The following is a 20,502-nucleotide window of genomic DNA, read 5'->3' as shown; positions in this document are numbered from 1 at the left end:
GTGTGAATTAAGAGTGTGTCTGCGCGCACTCGTTTACGTTTGGTACAGGATACAGTCCCTTGCCAGCATCATCACAATACAACCTACCTTTGTACTGCCCTGTAACGTGTTTTACAATTATTGAATACATGATAACAGCATTAATGATTAGTTAAGTGATATTTCTGCGGGTGTTTCTGAGAGGCTGCGCAGTTTCGTTTTCATGCCCGGACTCGTACACTTCCGAGAGCGTGCGCTGCGCCTTGCTCCGCTCTGCTCTCTCTCTCCGGCTCACTCACTGTACGTGACGTCAGACCAGCATGGCGGCCAAGGTGACTTCGGCATCGCTCTCTTGGCGATTTTCGACCCTCTACTCTAACATGTCTGCATGTCTTCTATTGGTTTTCGTGTGTAGGACTTATGACAGACATTCTCCCTGGTGCTGTCTGTGGGGCGGTGGGCTCTGAGGCTGCTGTAGCATCACTGCGCTAGCTGCCGCCCGGCGGTGGCTGGCCTTGATGAGACATCCACAACCTCCAAGTTAGCGAGATAATGCTAAACAGCTATTGCTATTGCTATTGCTGCCGTGATAAAAGCCACTAACGTGAGCTAGAGTCGCATCTTTACGTAGCAGCCGACGTTTCGTCATTTTACCCTCGCCCTCTCGCTTTTTGCAGATTTAAAGCTTAACATGTCATTGCAACGGTGTGTGTCCTCTTCATATGAGAGTAGTTTGTGTTTGCTAGCCGGCTACCCAGCTGTGATGTTCGTGTGGTCTTTTTTTAGCAGTTTGGCTGATGGGTTATGGTGTATTTATCTGTATAAACATGCTTAACTTGAGGATGTGCCAGGTGTAGTCGTGTAGTTGTGATTGTTTGCCTATAGCGTATTTCTCCTTCACAGCAGTGGACATGTAAAATAGACATTTACCCAGAGCAGCCCGGTTGTTTGGCTTCATGTTGTGACCCATACAACGCCTGCACCTTTATTTGGACATGTGCAAATCTGAATTGCACAACAGTTTTATAATTGTATTTCAATGTGGACTGTTGTAGGTGCAATCTACCAAGCGCGGGGACCCAGCTGAGCTGAAATCAATCTTCCAGAAGGTAAGATTTGCTCATATTACATCACAACACAACCAGCCTTAAATGTCACTCACTTAATGAATGTTACTTTGTGTCATTGATAATAATGTATGTGCTCAGCATGTACATATGTCAGATGTATTTGTGAAACATTGTAGAAAATAGCTCCACAGCACTGTTTGAGGAATGAGCATGTACGTTTGTCATGGGGTTTGAATTACAGCATTAGCCACAGTTAAAAGTTCAGAACAGACTCCTGTTGTTACATTATAGCAGAACTGACTGTAACTGAATAGATTGTCTGTGGTTATATTCATCAGTTAACCTAAACATATTGTGTTTTTGACACAAGTTTAAAGCCTAAACACGACCGTGGTTCAAAATTGTTGAGTCAGCAACAACTGTTGTGAATGGAGCTGTTTTTGGTTCAGTGTTAAAAGAGAAGTGATGCTTCTCTCAGTCTAAATCTGCTATGATTGTCATGACAAGTTCAGGGAATGTTTTCGAGGGTTTTCAAGTCAGTGTTTTCCATGATAGTTGGTAGTCAGTAGAGCATTAGACTTTTAATCTGAGGATCCAGAAGTCCCTATTTAGGCATACTTGTCTGTTTCTGTTTCACTACCTGCAGTGCAGCACAAGAAAGAGCCTGAATGTCCTTTTACTTAACAGAGCATAGAGCACAGTGTCACATCAGTGGTAGTGTTATGTATGTCAAAACATTTGGAGTCACAGTAAAGGTTGATGCATGTCACAGGATACGAGAGACTGACCTATGTGAGAGCATGCAATGTGTAATAGGAGTGGATCTGGGTAACCTTCACCTTACTTCACTGTGTCCTTCATGCTGAGAGTGCATGATCCACTGTGTGGTAGCCGTGCGGGCCAGCAGTTGTCAAATATCTCTAGCTAAAAACATTATTGCACTTGTTGCTACTCATGCTTGTGCACGTGGGCCATTCTGACATGTCACGCTGCAATGCAACAATGAATGACCTTGGTTATCAGGTGCATCGTGAATCACCAGCAAAGTTCAGTTTGAAGACCTATGACTGCTGAGGATTTTGTGAGCCACTGACCTAATAATAGTGTTATTTGAACACTTTTGTTAATAATTTGCACCTGTAACAAGGTCAAATTAGCAGTTTAAAAAAGAAGTCAGTTTATCATCATGAAACATGCACCGTATTATAATGTTTACACAGCTTGTCGCACAACATTTCAACTAATAACAGAGAGCCTACATCATGTTGACCAATGGTTCTCACAAAGGCAGGTTATTAGCTAGGGAGCTGTTAACAAAGCTGCTACAGCTAATATCAAGTCACTCTGTTGAGGTGGATTAACTCCAAGTTCTGTAAATGCTACTCACAATTTTCCTATGTTACTAACAGGAAGTGTAAAGGCACTCCGTTCTGTAGATTATATAAATCGTTTTCTATTTGTGTATAAGGAACACTTTTTGTAATTGTTCCCAAAAAAGATCAGAGATGGTTAAGTTAATGTAGGCTTAAGGGAAAATAGTTAAGTGTCGGTGTTGATTTGATTTTCCTGGGTTCCCCCACAGTATGCCAGTGTTGCGGACAAGGATGGAGAGAGGTTCATGACCTCAGGAGACTTTGTCCAGAGGTATATAGGACTCCACACGCAGATCCACCACAACCCCAAAACTGTGCAGCTCATTGCTGCTGTCGCTGACACCACAAAGGACGGGTAGGTACCCACACACACACGCACTGCATGAACACACATACAGCTTATCTTTAGTAATTGATAGTTTATTGAGCCCTGTCTGATCTGTACTTGCAGTTATTGCTACTAACTGATCAGATAACACTTCTAATAACTCCTGGTTCCCAGACTGTTTGAGCTTGTGTTTATCAGTGCACAATTTACCAACATACTCTACTGACCGAGGTAATTACTGTTTGGATGTGAGCTTTTTATGCATAAATGAACATCTTTTTATCTTCCAGCTGTAGGTACATTTCTCTATGGCCTTTTAGTTAACGCTATAGAATGTTACTGTTTATGTTGCACATCAACATATGCTTTATGCTTATTTCTCATGATTTATGTGAATTATGCCCTTTTTAAGCAATACTGCGTGACGTTTTTGATGCATATGTTTAACAATATTTATTTTTCTCCTTTAACACACATATCAGGCTGATCTCGTTCCAGGAGTTTCTGGCATTTGAATCAGTGTTGTGTGCGCCTGACACCCTCTTCATCGTAGCCTTCCAGCTCTTTGACAAGAATGGAACTGGAAACATTTCCTTCGGTACGAGCAAAATGAACAAACCTCTGTATACTCCTATTATGTAGTTTAATTGCAGAGGCACTGAATCAATCCCTGTTGTGATGCAGTGCTTTATCATTACAGCATTTTCCATGTTTCCCTGCAGTGCAATGTTGAGAAAGAATTTCCTAATGTGACATCGCTAATCAGATTACTACTCAGTCGTGGATTTACATAATAGCTCTCATGCACCTTTTTGTTAATTCCCTCACAACCTTTATTTACTTATTTACATTACATTAAAATACTGCTTTTTTGCATATACGTTTGTGCCGCAGATAACGCACGGGACATCTTCAGCCAGACCACAGTGCACCACCACATTCCCTTTAACTGGGAGTGTGAGTTCATCCGTCTGCACTTCGGCCACGACCGCAAGAAACGCCTCAGCTACCTGGAGTTCACTCAGTTCCTGCAGGTGTGCAGATGATACACATTGTTTCCCCACGTTTTCACTTTGATCCTTCTTCCTCGAGACAGATACACTCAGCCTTGTGGTGTCATGTTTGTAGGAGCTGCAGTTGGAGCATGCACGCCAAGCGTTCGCCCAGAAGGACAACGGGAAGAACGGCGTCATCTCCGCCATGGACTTCAGTGATATTATGGCCACCATCAGACACCACGTGCTCACACCGTTTGTGGAGGAAAACCTTGTCTCTGTGAGTGTGTCTGTGTGCATGGAAACAACAGTCATTGGTAGTGTTTTGACTGTGGCCAAGGAAAACAATCAGTTTTTATTAACTTAATTTTATTTGTTTTAGATAACCTAAGCTTTGACTGTTTTAAATTACTTGTCATAGCTGGAAGCTCATTAATTTCTTTGTTCTAAGATTTTACTAAATGTACTAATCTCATTTTTTTTTGTATTAGCAAACTGTTCAAATAAAAAACTTTTTAAAAAGTACTTGGTCACAGGCTACTGGCAGTAAGATTCTCCCTGACCCGTGGGTTATAAAAGTGTACATACTCAGCACAGGTAAATCCTTATTCCCTTTGCATCTGGGATTATTAGTCTTAGAGGATAATACTGCCTATTTTCAACTTGGGCCCGCTGCATTTCATATTTCATTTACATAATCTTTCAGGCTAAGCTGACGCTTTTTGCTATATTCGTTCCCATGTTCCCTTAATTATAAGCATTAGATACATTATTATAGCACAGGTTGTCATTAAAAGATATTGTACAATATGATAACTAAAATAAAGGAGTTAAGATACTCGGATACTTGGCCCTTCTGAAGACAAGAGAATTCTACGGCACAGCTTAAATGTACATAGGATAATGTTTGGTAATATTTTAAACTTTGGATCTTGTATTTCTCAGCTTAAATTGATCAAAAGAAATACAATTTGTATTTAAAGTAAAGCCTATATGTGATATGCCTTTCTTCTACCAGGCTGCAGGGGGCAGCACTTCCCACCTGGTCAGTTTCTCTTACTTCAATGCCTTCAACTCCCTTCTGAACAACATGGAGATGATTCGTAAGATCTACAGCACGCTGGCTGGCACGCGAAAGGACACGCTCGTGACCAAAGGTGCCCACATTGTTACTTTGTTTTTATATTGCATCTTTGACTTTCAGCTACAGATGTTGCATGAGAGTGACTGGAATGTCCAACAAAAGTCATTTTCTCTCATTCCATGTCTCTGCAGAGGAGTTTGTTCATGCTGCCAACCGCTTCGGTCAGATCACTCCGATGGAGATTGACATCCTGTACCAGCTGTCAGCCCTGCACTCCCCCTCTGGGTAAACACTCTCTGAGACTGTGATCAAATTTGTGTCGCTCTTAAAATGCTCTGTACTAAAGTGACAAATACTGAAAAACAGATATTTTCGATGTAAATAAAGGGGGAACTATACATCTGTCTCTCAGGCGCCTGAATCTCGCTGACATAGAGAGGATAGCTCCGTTGGAGGAAGGATGTCTGCCCTACCACCTGGCTGAAAGCCAAAAACAGGTAGGATGACAGAAAATGTATCATTGACATCATCATAATCTTATTTGGAAATGTACATTTCTAATTCCATATGTGAATTTGCGTCAGACCCACGGGGATAGCTCCAGGCCGGTGTATCTGCAGGTCGCTGAGTCTGCCTACCGGTTCGGCCTGGGCGCCATAGCTGGAGGTCAGTTCTCCTCAGGCACAGCAATTCTTGACATATGTAACTTTATGTAATTAGTATACTAAGTCTGAATTGGATCACACAGCTACGGGAGCCACGGCCGTGTACCCCATCGACCTGGTGAAGACTCGGATGCAGAACCAGAGGTCCACAGGCTCCTTTGTTGGAGAGCTGATGTACAAGAACAGCTTCGACTGCGCTAAGAAGGTGCTGCGCTACGAGGGCTTCTTCGGCTTCTATAGAGGTAGGCCAGCTGCAGTCACTACACCAGGGATTTGTTTGTTTTTTTGTTCCGTCTTCTTAGACTCCTGAGGCCTGTACTACGAAGCTGGTTCAACCTAACCTGGATATGTTTGAGTTAGCCGGTTGGCCTAATCCAAAACATACGCGCTGTCGCTAAGCTGTACTACGACGCGGGTTATCAAGTGGATCGCTCAAGCCAGCCGTGCCCTATCTAGTTAGGTGCGCGTTCACATGAAAGGGGTGGTATTTGAAGCATTCGACCAATCACAAACATGGAAAGGGTACTGACAGCGCAGCGTCATACTTCCTGAATGAAAAGTCAACTATAATATTAGACATATGAAGAAGTTAAACTTTAAACATCCATGACTTAAACACTGTATCTAGGATAAAAGCCACATAGCTGCACCGGCAAGGTGAATACAGCTGGTAACAGAAAAAGTGTTTGAATGCATACATTAACAGGTTTATGATATCACTGCCCCGTCTAAGACACGATCTGACTTTAATTACATTTGTCTCGAGTGTTTCGTCAACCTAATGTGTTGCTTAAAATAATACTTCTGCATACAGCATATCACACTGTGAGTGTTGCACGGCCAGATACGGCTCAGCTGACTCAGATAAGGAAAAATATGATACATTATGATGTGATATGCCGCGGACTGTACTTAATGTCACTATGGTCCGGTTACTTGTGTTGTGGCAGATATTTAAGTAATATTTCTTAACGCTAATGTTATAATAGTCAGATTGCTCTGAAGATGGGAGGTGATATTCTATTAATGTTGACGTTCACACAGTCGGTGATTTTTGCCGGCCGTCTTTCCTGCAACGGCAGCTTTTCTGTATTTCCCTTCTCCTGTAATATGACTTGATCGCTTTAAACTCCGCACACTGAGCTCTGATTGGTATGCAGGCAGTGGTTTCACTAAGTTGAGCTCTTAGCCTGCAACCTAACCTGCTCCGGGGCAGGTTAGCCGCACAGCATAAGTTACCATGGAGATTTAGCCTGCTAAAAAGAGAACCAGCTTCGTAGGACCGGAAACCCCGAGTTTTCCCTGAAGTTAGCCGGCTAAGTGAAAATCCTGCTTCGTAGTATACCCCCCCGTCCTTAATACTGTTGTTATTGTTTCATGTCATTCCTTCTTTGAACCTTTTTTATAATGACATTTATTCAAGGGTTTTTAATTTTTTTTAAATATTCATTTGATCAGTTGTAGCATTTTAATTTAGTTATTTTGAAACAAACATTGAATGAGGCAAATATAAGACTATGTTTTGACATCAAACAGAAAACTATTTGGAAATAGATTGTTAGCCAATTAGAAAATTCCCACTCTATGAATTTGCAGAATTTGCTCCAGTCACAATAACATGCCTCTTTGGTGCCACCTATAGTGAAAGAAACCACATTGAAGCTTTTCTACACAGTATTGCACTTTTGAAATAACAAGCTCGTCTGTATCAGAATCAGTGTGTGTGTGGGTTTATTATGGTATATATTTGGTTAGGAAGAATCATGCAAATGTTTTGTTGTGAAATTTTTATGTCGTTAAGCTTCCTTTTCTTTCATATCCTTTTTCATTTCTTCCTGATTCCCCCTCTTTGCTCCTGTTGGCTTAGTAACACTAATGAAATGAGATTCTTATGTCACTCATATCCCATGATGCTCCACAGGTCTGGTCCCTCAGCTTATAGGCGTAGCACCTGAGAAGGCTATCAAACTCACCGTGAGTATCTCCCCTCTCATACACAAACCTTAATCCTGCTCCACTCATCATTATACACTTTGTCATGTGCCATTTGTAATACCGGGATGTATTTCACGGGAGCTTCTGCACATCAATGTTAATAATATAAGCGTACACATCACATTACATGAACAGGAGGGAGATGTGGATGAAAGAAACCACATTAAAATGTCAAAAAGTCAAGATAACTGATAGATGTTCATTATGTTCTTAATTGTCTCTGTTTGTGTCCCTCAGGTAAACGACCTTGTCAGAGACAAGTTCACCGGCAATGACAACTCTATTCCTCTTCTTGCTGAGATTATATCTGGAGCTTGTGTAAGTACCAGGTCCAATTCACTTTCCTTCTCCACCTGTTTGCGAATGCATAAATAAACAATAGACGAGAAGAAGAGATTCTCTGAGGGCTTGTGACTGATTTGTTGTAAAGGCTGTTAAAAAGTAACTCCTGCATGACGAGTGAGTTTATATGTTGTAATAACTTGCTTGCAGAGTTCCATTACTAACAGAGGACTGCGATGCTACATCACATCCGGGATTCAATTGCCATTGTCCAATGCAACATTTTTTCTGTTTCTGTTTTGATAGCGTTGTTCTTCCTTACACACATTGGCCCAGCACACCTTACCCTCCGAGGAAATGGCAAAGTAAATGAATGATGGATTCATGTTTTATTTTTGATATGTTTCATGAGCAAGACTTGGCCTGATCCCTCAGCAGTGTGCATGTGAGATGCAGGAGCAGTCATCTTTTTTTAATGAAAATATGTGGTCAAGCCCTTCTCCCTCTCCATGTCTCCAGGCTGGAGGCTCTCAGGTGATCTTCACCAACCCTCTGGAGATTGTGAAGATTCGTCTGCAGGTGGCAGGCGAGATCACCACTGGACCCCGAGTCAGCGCTCTCAACGTGATCCGTGACCTGGGCTTCTTCGGCCTCTACAAGGTAATGTCATCTTCTCTCAGGCTGCCCAATGATGCGTGCACAGGTAGTGGTTAAAGTCTACTCCAGGGTGGGTTTCTGAACTGCATTATGCTGAGTTTCACCGCGGCTGTCAGCTGTGTTTACTCCTGCCATTCAAACAGGACGTGCTGGAGAGGGGGCGGGGCTTATATCCATGTAAATACTGTGTCGGAAACCAACTACGACAAAATTAACCATGATTTAATTATAATACACGTTTAAAAAATGATGCCGAAGTAACTAAATACTGATAACGGTCAGTAAAAACCGTGCCTTAATGCTTTGACAAGTGTGCAGACAAGAAAAACCTTTTAAATGCGTGTTTTCTGAATGGAGATCGGATCGATCAGGCTAAACTAACCTGTATCTGCTCCGTCCAAACTCACAACAACGTCCTAAAGACAGGATTAAAGCAGCGACTGTATTCGCCATGACACAGACAGTCTGTGGTTTGTTCATGTTTAACTTTCGTCATCCCTCAATAGCCTTTGTTCCCTGGCATGTGGCCTTTGCGCCATGAAAATATTTGTGACACCAAAGGCCCAAATGACCTTGCCCCTAAAATGACGAAAATCTAAGCCTGGTCTACTCTCAAGTCTCAAACATGTGTCTGTTCTTTGTGTGTCTGTCTAGGGTGCTAAAGCATGTTTCATGAGAGACATCCCCTTCTCTGCGATCTACTTCCCTGCGTACGCCCACCTCAAGACTCAGTTTGCTGATGAGCAAGGCAGGCTGGGCGCTCTGCAGCTTCTCACTGCCGGAGCCATTGCAGGTAACTTCAGATTATGACCCGGAGCAGAGGCCTTCAGTCTGCGCTGTATCTGCACTGTATTTACTAAATACTGCCAAAGAGAGATTACAAAATACCCTTTTAATCACCGTTTCAATTATCAGGATTTCGTTTTTTTTTTGTCAAGAAGTCATTAAGCCATTTCCTGTATCATTGTAGATAAAAAAATATAGATTGACCCATTGTTTAAGATGGCCATGCACACATCATGTAAAAGATACAAATTGAGGACTAGCCTATTGTCGTTGCCAGTTTCATTGATAATAGTGAAAGCATTGTTTGGCAAATGATCAATATTAACAATCTACATTCCTTGATTATGTCATTCTGTATGTAGCCTGCCTGTCAATCGTTTTCAGGCACATGGACTGGCACCATTTTATTTCAGATACCGTGTTATTGATTATAACGGACTCATGGAGACAACACTTTACACAGGTAAACATGCATCATCTGACTTCTTTGTAACTCTATTTCCCAGGTATCCCTGCAGCCTCCCTGGTGACGCCTGCCGATGTCATCAAGACTCGTCTGCAGGTGGCAGCGAGGGCAGGACAGACCTCCTACACGGGGGTCATCGACTGCTTCAGGAAGATTATGCAAGAGGAGGGCTTCAGGGCTTTGTGGAAGGGAGCTGGAGGTGTGTGTTTGTGTACACCTGCATGCACACACACACACACACACAGACACAGACACAGTGTTTGTGTGTGTCCAGATATTTATTTGCGTGTACACTGTGTTAAAATGTCTCTGTATTTCCTCCAGCTCGTATGTGCCGGTCCTCTCCTCAATTCGGCGTGACTCTGGTGACCTATGAGCTCCTGCAGCAGTGGTTCTATGTTGACTTTGGAGGACAGTAAGTGGACTTTTTTGATAAAAGGAAATTGAGCAGTTAGTAACTATCGTGGTTTATTTTTTTTACCAACGTAGACATGGAAGGTGGTCGGGGAAGCACATGAGGATGCATCCGCAGTATAGAACTACAGAACATCTGGTTTTAGATGCAGGAAATGCAGTTTACTGCCTTTTTTAGTTTTTCAGCATATTTTTATGATTATCAGAATATCTTGTATTTTGGCCAGGATAATAGTTTCAATACATTTTCAAATAATGCCTGAATACTTGATAATAAATGTAACTATGAAGGTTAAAAGCAACATTTGAACTCATCACTTCCTCTCTCCTCTCTGCAGTCGTCCCGCGGGATCTCAGCCCAAGTCTCGCATCTCAGAGCTTCCTCCCATCAATGCCGACCACGTGGGGGGCTACCGCCTGGCCGCTGCTACCTTTGCAGGGGTGGAGAACAAATTTGGCCTCCACCTTCCCAAGTTCAAGTCCTCCGGGGTGGTGTCCATCCACCACCCAGAGCCTGTCGCTGCCACGCCAGCCTCGGACCCATAGAGGTCTGAACCTCCACGTCATTCTGCCATCCCCTCCTCCTCCTCCAGGAGCCAGACACTTGCATAGATACATACACACACACACAGTTTAGACACACTGCACACGTAGGGGCATTTGATTTAGGAACAAAACAACAGCAGGGTGCGCTCGACTGGCTGCTGCTGTGGAGTGCTGACTGTGTTGTGTCTTCAGTGGCTGCTTGCTCCTGGCCTCTCCATCTTTTGTGTTCTCCTCTCCAGCTTTCATATGAAACTGCACTCCTCTCTTTCTCATGAGTACCTGATTTGATTTATATTCAGTTTCTGTCTGATACTCAGTGCGACTCTCTTATTGGACAGCGGGCATAGCAAATATTAGATTGGCCGGCATGGTGTGCAGGGCTTCACTCTCGATTGGTCCTCCCAAATGAGGTGACATACTGTACATATTGTATAACTGTCCTGAGACAATGTAATGACGGGAAGGAAGAAAGTTACAAGCTCCGTGAGGTTCAGTTGGGATCATGATACATTGACTGTAATGTTAGGACGATGTGGGGCCTTCCTGGTCTCTGAGAATCACTCTTACTGATGTACAGAACTTTTCAATTAAGTGTTTTCTTGTTAAAACAAGAATCATGAGAAGAGAATTAGATATTAATAAATTAAATGTATCGCATTCAACCATTGTATTTTATTGAAATAAATCATCCATATGGTTTTAATTTTAACAATATGTCTTGAGTTTTATTCCAATGGAAAAGTGCAACCATTAACTGTATCAGGAACAGTTGGAAGGGTAAGAATACAGTACAATTAGTCATTGCACAATACTGGTTGCTACAGTGCATTCTTTTTATTTTAGCTCATTTTACACATTAGAGAAAGCGTATGAAGCTGACATGTTTACCTGCCTGCTGAGGTTGGACTGCTGCATCCTGGAAGGAATTAAATATTGGATGGAAAATAAAAATCAATTCATGGTCTGGGTTAAACATTTCCAACCTCAGCTTTACAACTTGATTTAAATCTTAACGTAGTTTATTTGGATCCTCATAAAGAGGACAGTCAGGAAACGGTTTCAACTACAGTTACAGAGTATAAAACAATAACCTTTGGTACAGAAATCACTTTGAACTGTACTACTGTCAATAAATTCAGGGCAAGTATAGAAACAGATGTTGCCTAGCAGAAAGCTTGTAGTGCTAATCTTAGGTATGTACTACTCAAGCTTTAAGTACAAAGCAGCATTTGTTAAACAAAACTCAACATATTTAAATAAGTGCAACCACCAGAATAAATATTAAATATTGTAGTGGTAGAAATGTAATAATGGCACACTTCTGCACAGGCCAGAGTGCCTGAGTCAGTTAGCACGTTAGCTGATCTAGTAATCATATTCAAGTGCTGCTGAGCATAAAGAGGTCTGATAATGATATGTCAGCTGTTCTTTGTTCGCTCTGCAGAAACACTTTGCCAGCCGTGTGCAAAAGCGTGTTTGGGAAAAATATTAAAACATGTAAAAACACTCAAATGGTAATAAAAGGTGCAGGTACAAAGGTTTGCATATTTAAAAAAAGGACTGAGTTTGCTGAGGCCTCAAGAGAAGAGCAGTGTCTGCAGCCCTGAGGGTTTCCTCAAAGCTAGAAGTCCCATCTATGCTGAAAATCACTGTATTCCTGTCAGTTAAACTTTCAACCACTTCCCTGTGGGATCTGTTCTACTGCTGCTACGAGTGACATTCTTTGTCCCTACCGTTGTACGCTAATACTCTTGAAGACACATTTAAAAACACATCTAAAACTTGTCTGAAGCTGTCTTTTCTATCCATTCTAGCTCTGCAAATCTCCTCAGGCCAATTCATGTAGTAGGTAGGTGGAAAAGCTGGAAGCCAGAGAGTGGAGAGCGCGGCTCCTCTGGCAGTGTGGTGTAGTGTGCTATAGGGGGTGTAGTGTACTGGAGGGAAACTTATGAGCGTTTGTCAGTGTGGGGTTTGTATCATCAGGCGTTGGCCAGTTCCTCAGCCTCATCTCGGTTCTCGTTGATCTCAGCCAGCGTCCTGACGAAGCGCGTCCACTCATCAGCCTTAGGCACGCAGATTTGCTGCAGAGAAAAGAATGGACCGGGCATTTAATAAGCAGTCTAAGGTTTAAACCTGTAAGTAAATTCCATATTGAAATAACCAAAGCATCATAGTAACATGAGCAGCCTCTCACCTCCCCTACGTCGTACACCTGCACCTGTCCGTCAGAGTCCCCGGTGGCGATCTCTTTGCCAGAGGGAGCCCACCTCACACGGTTCAGGGCTGGAGCCCCCTCCACATACACACTGGCGGTGGGAACCTAAAAAACACACACCAGCTTACAAATTGCCGATTTACAGATGATGAGCTGTTTCCCATTCTGAAACCACCACATATTCATGTTTATGAAGTATAATATTAGGAATAAAAGCCAATAATACTGTTATTTCTATGTAGGATATATGCTTATTCAATTGAGGCGAAAAAACAAATAACCCTCTCAGTAATCCAGCATCTTTTGGTTTGCAGAGATAATGCCAAGTTATGCTAATACCCTGCTGGCTTCAGCTGAATAGTAAGTGAGTGTTACTTTTGGAATTGTATAAATCTTATCCTCTTATTATTATTTTTAATTTATATATTTGTTTATGTTATGACAGTTTTCCTAAAATTGTTCTCTTTTTTTTACTTTTATGTATGCACCATGAGATCAAGTCAAATTCCTCGTATGTGTCAACCTACCTGGTAATAAACCTGTTTCTGATTCTCTGACTATCCGCAATAAAGTGAAAGGGAAAAAGTGCACTTCCAAAATGAAACTTGTACTTTGAAGGGTGACATTTCAGTTCTAGGTTTCAGCGCATTGTGTGTGCGCATACTTCTGTGTCATTGTTGAGGTTCCACAGGTCCAGACGTCCAGCCAGGTCCACACAGGCGAACAGAGCCGGGTGTGTTGGAGACCACATGGCATCATAGACATAGTCACAACTGTCCTCAAACGAGTACAACGGACGGGTACTCTGTGCAGAAGAACAGAGGGGGGAAAGGGATTTATGTTAAGAAACAAGACAAATACTGCATCCTATAGTGTAACAGCTTGTCTTTGACTGTAAATGTCTCACCTTGGTGCTCCAGAGTTTGACGGTCCAGTCAAAAGAGGAGGAGATGAAAAGATGAGAGAAGTCGACAGGCCCTCCGGCGCTGTGGCAGCTCAGACCGGTCACCGGACCATGATGGCCCTCAAACACCTCAGTAATACCTGCCTTACTGTAACACACACACACACACACACACACACACACACACACACACACACACACACACACACACACACACACACACACACACACACACACACACACACACACACACACACACACACACACACACACACACACACACACACACACACACACACACACACACACACACACACACACACACACACACACACACACACACACACACACACACACACACACACACACACACACACACACACACACACACACACACACACACACACACACACACACACACACATTACTGAAGGCTCTCCACTAACTAATACCTTGTTTCCCCGCAAGGCTTTTCCAGCACTTGTTGGAAGTGTTGCTGCATGCTGGTTGTGAACCAGACATAAATGTGTGCTTTGGTGCTAATGAAGGCAGAGGTCAAAGGTCACACACCTCCCGTGGCGACAGGCTGTGTACACCGAGCCATCCTCGCTCCCCACCACAAAGTTGTTCACGTCTCCCAGAGGGAACGCCATGGAGGTAACGGCCACCGCTTTGCTCTGTTTGAAAACCAGCTCCAGACTGTCCTGCAGGGAGAACAACACACAGCCTCAGTCTCTGACATCTGATACTAGTAAAGGAAGCCTGTGCATCATGCATTCAAGTGTAATGTACCTGTGGCTGGGAGAGCATGTCCAGGCTCCAGGAGCACATTTTGCCGTCAGTGGAAATGCTGATCAGGTTGTTAGCGTTTTGGGTTCCGACCACATTCACACAGTAGACTGGGTGCTGAGAGAAGAGCACAGACAGAGGAGTTAGACAACTGACACTTCATGTAAGAAAAACATGGCTGTAAAACGAACACTAATATAAGCAGTTGTGTTGATCATATTAGATGAACTCAACTTAAGAGTGTCTGTAGAACAAAGGTTCGAGCGCCTTACTGTGTGTGCAGCTGCAGACAGGGGAGTTCTCTGAACGGGGGTGCGCTTGTTGCTCCTGTTGTCCCATAAGACAATCTGTCCGGAGTACGTCCCACCCACCACCAGGTTGGGGTGGAACTTTGCAAAACCGGCTGACATCACCTCTGACTAGAGGAATAAAAATAAAAAACAGCTTAAATATATCAGCGAAATATTTGTTCTGTCTTAAAGGTTGCATATTATGCAAAATGCACTATTTTATGTCTTTTGTATTTAAATATATATTTCCTTTTTTATTCCACGGACCCAGAATCAGCACTTCTCTAACAGGGCTGAAGGGGTGTGAGGCATGGCTAGAAAGGTGATGGTTTGGTATTATGAGCAAAACACTTCATAGACATGTTTTTTATATATCTGAGACCTATAATATATTCCTAAAAATAGTATAATAGGAGGCTTTTAAGCCTAAAACAATTACATTTGTAATGTGAATTCTTCTTGAAATAATGATTTTAAGCCTGTAGTTTGTAGCGAAATTCCATGTGAACACTTTCCTCACCTGGCAGTGAAAGATGTACTCTGGTGTTTCCTTCTTGTACTTCAAGTTCCAGACCAGAGCCACTCCATCAGGCTCATGGGGGGAATCCTCGTTGTTGTTATACGAGGCCACCAGCAGCTCTGGATACTACGAGGACGACATTAGACAATTATAAACTCAGTGAAGCAAGGAAACACTTATTTAAGAGTCACAAATGAATGACCATATTGATCTGTTTGGATGAAAAACAAACCGACCTGAGGGGACCAGTCCAAACAGGTGACCACTCTGTTTTTAGTCCAGCGCTCATCTGCAAACTGCCTGTTCAGAACCAGCTTAGCCCCTGCCTGCAAGTCACTGCGATGAAAAACATTACAAATGATCAACCCTGTCCATCCACCTATCTGTGATTGAACCCAACGTTTATTGAGTGCCTCACCCCTCCTTATCCTCTAGATCTCTGCCGCTGTAGTCGAAGCAGACGTCCACGTGCTCAGCCAGAGCTCTCTCCACAATCCTGCTGCCCCGCTCGAAGAACGACAGGAAGTCTTCAGAGTGCAGGACCTGCAGCTTTTCTTCCTCCGTCAGCTCTTTGGGACCGTCTATACACAAATAATTCAATATAGAGAACAAACAAAATTACCAGAAAAGATCTCGCTTACTGGTATCAAAATTCTGGATGGATAGAAATGTGTTAAAGTACTGGTAGGAGTAAGAAAATGAACAGTTGAGACTATTTCCTTACCGTCCTCCTGCCCTTCACCATCATCTTTCTCCTCCTGGGCATCATCTGCTGTAGGAGGAGCAGTCATCTCCTCATCCTCTTCCTCATCTGACAACAGATGTTTGTTTTATTTTGTTTTTATTCAGTTTTAAATAGGCCAAGGTAAAACGTTGGCGAAACATTTGGATGTTTTTGTACCTGCTTTTTGATCAGAGTGTGTCAGTGCCTCAGTGGCTGTCTGTGTTTCTTTGCAGTACGACACCATTTCCTTCGGTGCAAAGTCCACCTGGGTCAGTTTGGACATGCCCAGCCTCACAGCTCCACGTCTACACACACATATCATGGAGGAAATAAGCACACATATACACAGGTTTGCAAAATCAGGCAGATTTTGATGCAAATTGTACACGTAAAGACATAAATAATGATGCACGGACATAATACAAACACATTGAGAGAAATCTAAAATGAAACCACAAAAAATGTAATCAAGTTGGAAGACAAGCTAAAGGAGAGAGGAGGAGCAGTACCCCATGAGCTCAGAGTCGGAGTGCAGTTGCAGAGTAGAGGGGTCAGGATCCCAATGCAATGTCCTAATACAGCCAAACCACCAGACGGTGTTAGTAAGAGAAAGACAGGACAGACAGAAAGAAAAAAGGAAAACAGAGAGGATGAAACCAAACGCAAAAGGTAAGCCAATAAAGATGTGAGAGGTGAGACAGAGGAGGAGAGACAGAGAGAGAAGGAGGGCGTGTTAATTTGAGAAACATCAGCGTGCCGGTGAAAAGGCAAAAAGGAGACAGGTCAGAAATCATTAAGTATTTTTAACATATCAATACACATACAATTACCATGCAGGTACAACCTAAAATGACATAAAAAGTGACCTAAAACAACCGATCCCCATCACTCTCTGTCACACACACACACACATGCACAACACACACACACACACCTTGGTCCTGCGTTTCCATCCCCAGAATCCTGGCTTCCTGCATCGCTGCCCACTGATTTGTTGGAGGGAGACATGGGGGCGGGGACTAGGTAGTGAAACAGACACGTATCCTCTGTTACTACCCTCAGGGGCTGAGCTGCGAGTGTGTGTGCATGGTAGTAAGTCAATGAAAGAGTGAGTGAGGAAGTGAGTGAGGGACAAAGGGAGTGAGGCATGGAAGAGGTGCGTGAATGAGTTTGCATGCAGTAAGGAGGACAACACAAAAGGACAAAGGGGAGAGAAGAGAGAATGAAAATAAATGGCAGGCAGGTTTTTTAGGTGTCATGCACAAACAGTAAACAACATGTACAAATGTTCAGATATTGTGTGAGGTGGGGAGAGGGGGCGGGGCGGGGGGGGGGGGGGGGGGGGGTGTGTGGCAGTGACGGAAAACCAAGCCAAACCACAAAGTTAGAAGTGACTTTTTTTTATAAACACTGCGATTCCAAGCTGACACTCAGCAAAGGATGGGACATAAGTGAGGGCGAAAGATAAAAGATAGAAGCGTGCAGGCGTCTCTCACCGTGGGAAATGTCCGGGGTGATGCCGACGCTCTGCAGCAGCATCTCCGCCTCCCTCCTCTTCCTCTCCAGGTCAGAGTCGTCATGGCCGCCCGCCTCCCCTCCACGCTTTGATTCTCCCTGCAGAGTACAGAACGAGCTGGAAACTGAGCAGCAGCCCCGCAGGTCGTTCAGTGATTCATGAAATAAGAAGTGTTTACAGCACACTTTCTACCACTTACGTCCTTCTTTTTCTTCTCCTCTTCTTTTCTCTTCTTCTCCTCTCGAATTTGGGCAATCCGCTGCTTCTTCCTCTCCAGCTCAGCCTTCAGCTCACTTTTGTCAGACATGCTGCAGGAGAAAGAGACAGATTGTTGTTTTTTTTGCCATTTTTGTATACTTATTTGAGAGAGCGGACAATGTAGAAATGGATAAGAGAGAGGGGCATGACTGCAGATGTATTATAGAGCAGAAATTAATAGATTTTCTAGACTTTTCAATTGACTTAATGTTCTACAAATGTTGATATCTTAAAATGTCAGTGTTTTCTTTCCCATACATAGTAGAGCTAAATATATTTGATTGATGTATGAAAAAAACTAAGAATTAAATGTTATATACGAAACGATTAATAGATTAATTGAGACATTTGATGCAATTCTTTCTTAATCATCATCCTTAAAACTCCATTTGCTTTGACATTTAAATCAAGTACATAGAAGGACGTTTTGGATTGCTTCCATAAGGAACAACAGCTGATACAAATCATTTCAATTACGTGGGTGCTTGAGTGAGAAAGATAAATATATACAGATTATGGGTAATTCATTAAACATAGCATCAGAATCGGAATACCACTTGCTACAGCATTCAGACTACACACATCAGCTGCTGATTCTGATGTTTAAAGCAGCAGATCTCAGTAGCCCTGGGCCGGTCATACCCATGACATGTGAACACAACCCAGCTGTTGATAACAATGTTCTCTTTATGAGCTTTCTCCATTATGACACAGCTCATCATGGATGACTGGGAGGGTGTATTAGTCAAAGAATTAGGAGAGATTATTATAAATCCACTTATAATTACCAAAAGTATATTAGTGTATTAACTTTACTCTTATCTTATAAACATATTCAAAGTCAGCTCGCAATAATCATCAGTGACCCATACAACCTTTTTGAGTTTTGCTCTCAATGTTCTTACACAGTTAATACAGCTAGGAACAAGGAAAACCAAACTGGATATACATTTAACGAATATATATCTACATATAAGAAGCAACACATGACCAACAAGTAACACTTAAAGTATGTGCATGTATTCATATTGTAAATACAGGTTGAATAATGAATATTGACGGTGACGGGTCACAGTTCTTTAAAGCTATTTAAAAAATGTAGAATTTTTTTACTTTAGAATTATAATATATATTGGGAGGAGTGGATGTGTTGTTGTCAGAGTTAACAAGCAGTAATATGACATTACACACAAATAAAAGCAACTAAAGTGGTTCGTTACACAATCATATCCTAATTCTATTATTAAAGATTCGTGTTCAGTGAAGATGGACAACAAAGATGACGTTGTGTCAATTTTATCTTTTATTTTTAATAATTAACAGTTTTTTTTTTGGTGAACGCTTTGTGTTAAGAAACCGTCCTTCTCAGTCGAGTATTTGTCCAACATTTTATAATCTGATTAACGGCTGCAGTCACCATGGAGAACTAACTGCTAGCATGCTAATCTCCATGGCAGCCGGCGGGCCTACTGTCACAATAAGTGGAATATAACGGTAGCCTCGCGAACCAACGCCCGAGCCTTTCCGCTTCACCGTGCCGCTCACTGATCCGCAAAGAGCAAACACAGTTATGAATATATGATAAAATACCTGATATCAGATGTTAGATTTTAGCAGGCAGATGACAATATAATCCAATTTTGTGTTCGTTAATTCTGAAGAGAAGGGATGGTGGAAAGACTGATGAGGCTGGAAGAGAGAGGAAAGCGGCGGCCTTCTTCTTCTGTGGTTGCGGCACAGAGCACAGTGTTAGAGTGTTACCGCCCACTAGCGGCCACACTTATATTTCCCTGAACGATTCTTAACACTGTGGGTTTTGTCCACAGCTGTTATAAGGATATATACACTGTTTGTTGCCTGCAGAGGATGAAGAAGTATACAGATCCTTTATTTAAGTACAAATTAATAATGCTACATACATGCTTACATACATTTTACTTTTTAGTTCTGTTTTATTTTTCTATTTTGATATGTTTCTATTTTATGTTTGTTTATTTCCTACTCTTTTTCATAACATTATGTGCAGTGCCTTGTTTGCTGGCTGCTGTGACACGCTTTTTTTTAATCAGTAAAGTATATCTAATCTAATCTGATCTCATTTTACATTACAATTAAAAGTCCAGAATTACATTTTCAACAGTAGGATTGTGAAGTTCATTCATAAAATGTTCAGGTGTCATGTTCTTTGTGCATAACAATTAGGTCAATCAGTTTTTGTCAAATTACTAGATCATATTCATTTAATATATATACAAATATCCTGCAAGTAAAAGCAAAATGAGAATCTGAGACATTAAATACTAAAACATGATACAGCTAAAATGTACACATAAATAAAATGTATACATTTGCAGAAGTAATGAATTCAAGCAGGAATGTTGTATGCAAATGTAGGTCTTAATCCATATTCAGAAGTGATTAAAGTATGCGTAAACAGTGTTAAAGCTGGTTTCAGGATAATGGTAAAAAGATAGGAAGATTAAAGTTGATGTGTATCAAGAGAAAAATAGAAAAGAGAAGCATAGGGTAAGTATTTATACTGCAGAATGTCAGTCACATTAAAAAAAAAAGTATACTGGATTTGTAATACTGATATAAATCATATATTACATACGGATATCTGAAATGGAGCTGATTGTGTCTTAC

General features: G+C 42.0%; 2 protein-coding genes across 5 annotated transcripts; one reads left to right on the top strand and one right to left on the bottom strand.

Moving 5' to 3' along the window:
* Window positions 1-206: 206 nt before the first annotated feature.
* LOC307019330 (electrogenic aspartate/glutamate antiporter SLC25A12, mitochondrial-like) lies at window positions 207-11,352 on the top strand. The gene is made up of 18 exons (XM_079650127.1): window positions 207-311; window positions 1,035-1,088; window positions 2,632-2,777; window positions 3,233-3,348; window positions 3,645-3,784; window positions 3,879-4,025; window positions 4,764-4,902; window positions 5,021-5,114; window positions 5,242-5,326; window positions 5,414-5,495; window positions 5,578-5,736; window positions 7,416-7,468; window positions 7,727-7,807; window positions 8,291-8,431; window positions 9,083-9,221; window positions 9,721-9,879; window positions 10,005-10,095; window positions 10,433-11,352. The coding sequence occupies exons 1-18, from the start codon at window positions 300-302 to the stop codon at window positions 10,638-10,640; spliced, it is 2,046 nt and encodes a 681-aa protein (XP_079506253.1). The 5' UTR covers window positions 207-299; the 3' UTR covers window positions 10,641-11,352.
* An 86-nt stretch (window positions 11,353-11,438) lies between these two features.
* On the bottom strand, window positions 11,439-19,589 carry LOC307019331 (dynein, cytoplasmic 1, intermediate chain 2a-like). Of its 4 annotated transcripts, none has more exons than XM_079650128.1 (17): window positions 19,447-19,589; window positions 17,798-17,906; window positions 17,579-17,696; window positions 17,017-17,152; window positions 16,592-16,654; window positions 16,260-16,387; window positions 16,083-16,169; window positions 15,777-15,939; window positions 15,595-15,694; window positions 15,359-15,484; window positions 14,821-14,967; window positions 14,552-14,665; window positions 14,330-14,463; window positions 13,763-13,907; window positions 13,520-13,660; window positions 12,835-12,960; window positions 11,439-12,721 (listed from the first exon to the last, which is right to left on the bottom strand). In XM_079650128.1, exons 2-17 carry the CDS (start codon window positions 17,903-17,905, stop codon window positions 12,620-12,622), a joined length of 1,938 nt encoding a protein of 645 aa, XP_079506254.1. In that variant the 5' UTR covers window position 17,906; window positions 19,447-19,589; the 3' UTR covers window positions 11,439-12,619. The 4 variants fall into 4 exon arrangements, with proteins under 4 accessions (XP_079506254.1, XP_079506255.1, XP_079506256.1 ...); XM_079650129.1 differs by having other exon boundaries at window positions 17,017-17,101; XM_079650130.1 differs by lacking the exon at window positions 16,592-16,654.
* Window positions 19,590-20,502: the final 913 nt, after the last annotated feature.

The sequence above is a fragment of the Notothenia rossii genome (assembly GCF_949606895.1).
Source record: "Notothenia rossii genome assembly, chromosome: 9".
Classification (NCBI taxonomy): Eukaryota; Metazoa; Chordata; class Actinopteri; order Perciformes; family Nototheniidae; genus Notothenia; species Notothenia rossii.
Note: the sequence above shows the minus strand (reverse complement) of the source record. Positions and strands in the feature narration are given on the sequence as shown.

What these genes read in the sequence shown, in the direction of transcription:
- LOC307019330 (XM_079650127.1), top strand. An exon ending in TGGCTGAAAGCCAAAAACAG is followed by an intron (nt 5,327 to 5,413) that starts GTAGGATGACAG and finishes AATTTGCGTCAG; the next exon opens with ACCCACGGGGATAGCTCCAG. An exon ending in CCTGGGCGCCATAGCTGGAG is followed by an intron (nt 5,496 to 5,577) that starts GTCAGTTCTCCT and finishes TGGATCACACAG; the next exon opens with CTACGGGAGCCACGGCCGTG.
- LOC307019331 (XM_079650128.1), bottom strand. Translation starts at nt 17,905, where the DNA reads ATGTCTGACAAAAGTGAGCTGAAGGCTGAGCTGGAGAGGAAGAAGCAG. An exon ending in GATCTAGAGGATAAGGAGGG is followed by an intron (nt 15,695 to 15,776) that starts GTGAGGCACTCA and finishes TTTTCATCGCAG; the next exon opens with TGACTTGCAGGCAGGGGCTA. An exon ending in ACATGCTCTCCCAGCCACAG is followed by an intron (nt 14,464 to 14,551) that starts GTACATTACACT and finishes TTCTCCCTGCAG; the next exon opens with GACAGTCTGGAGCTGGTTTT.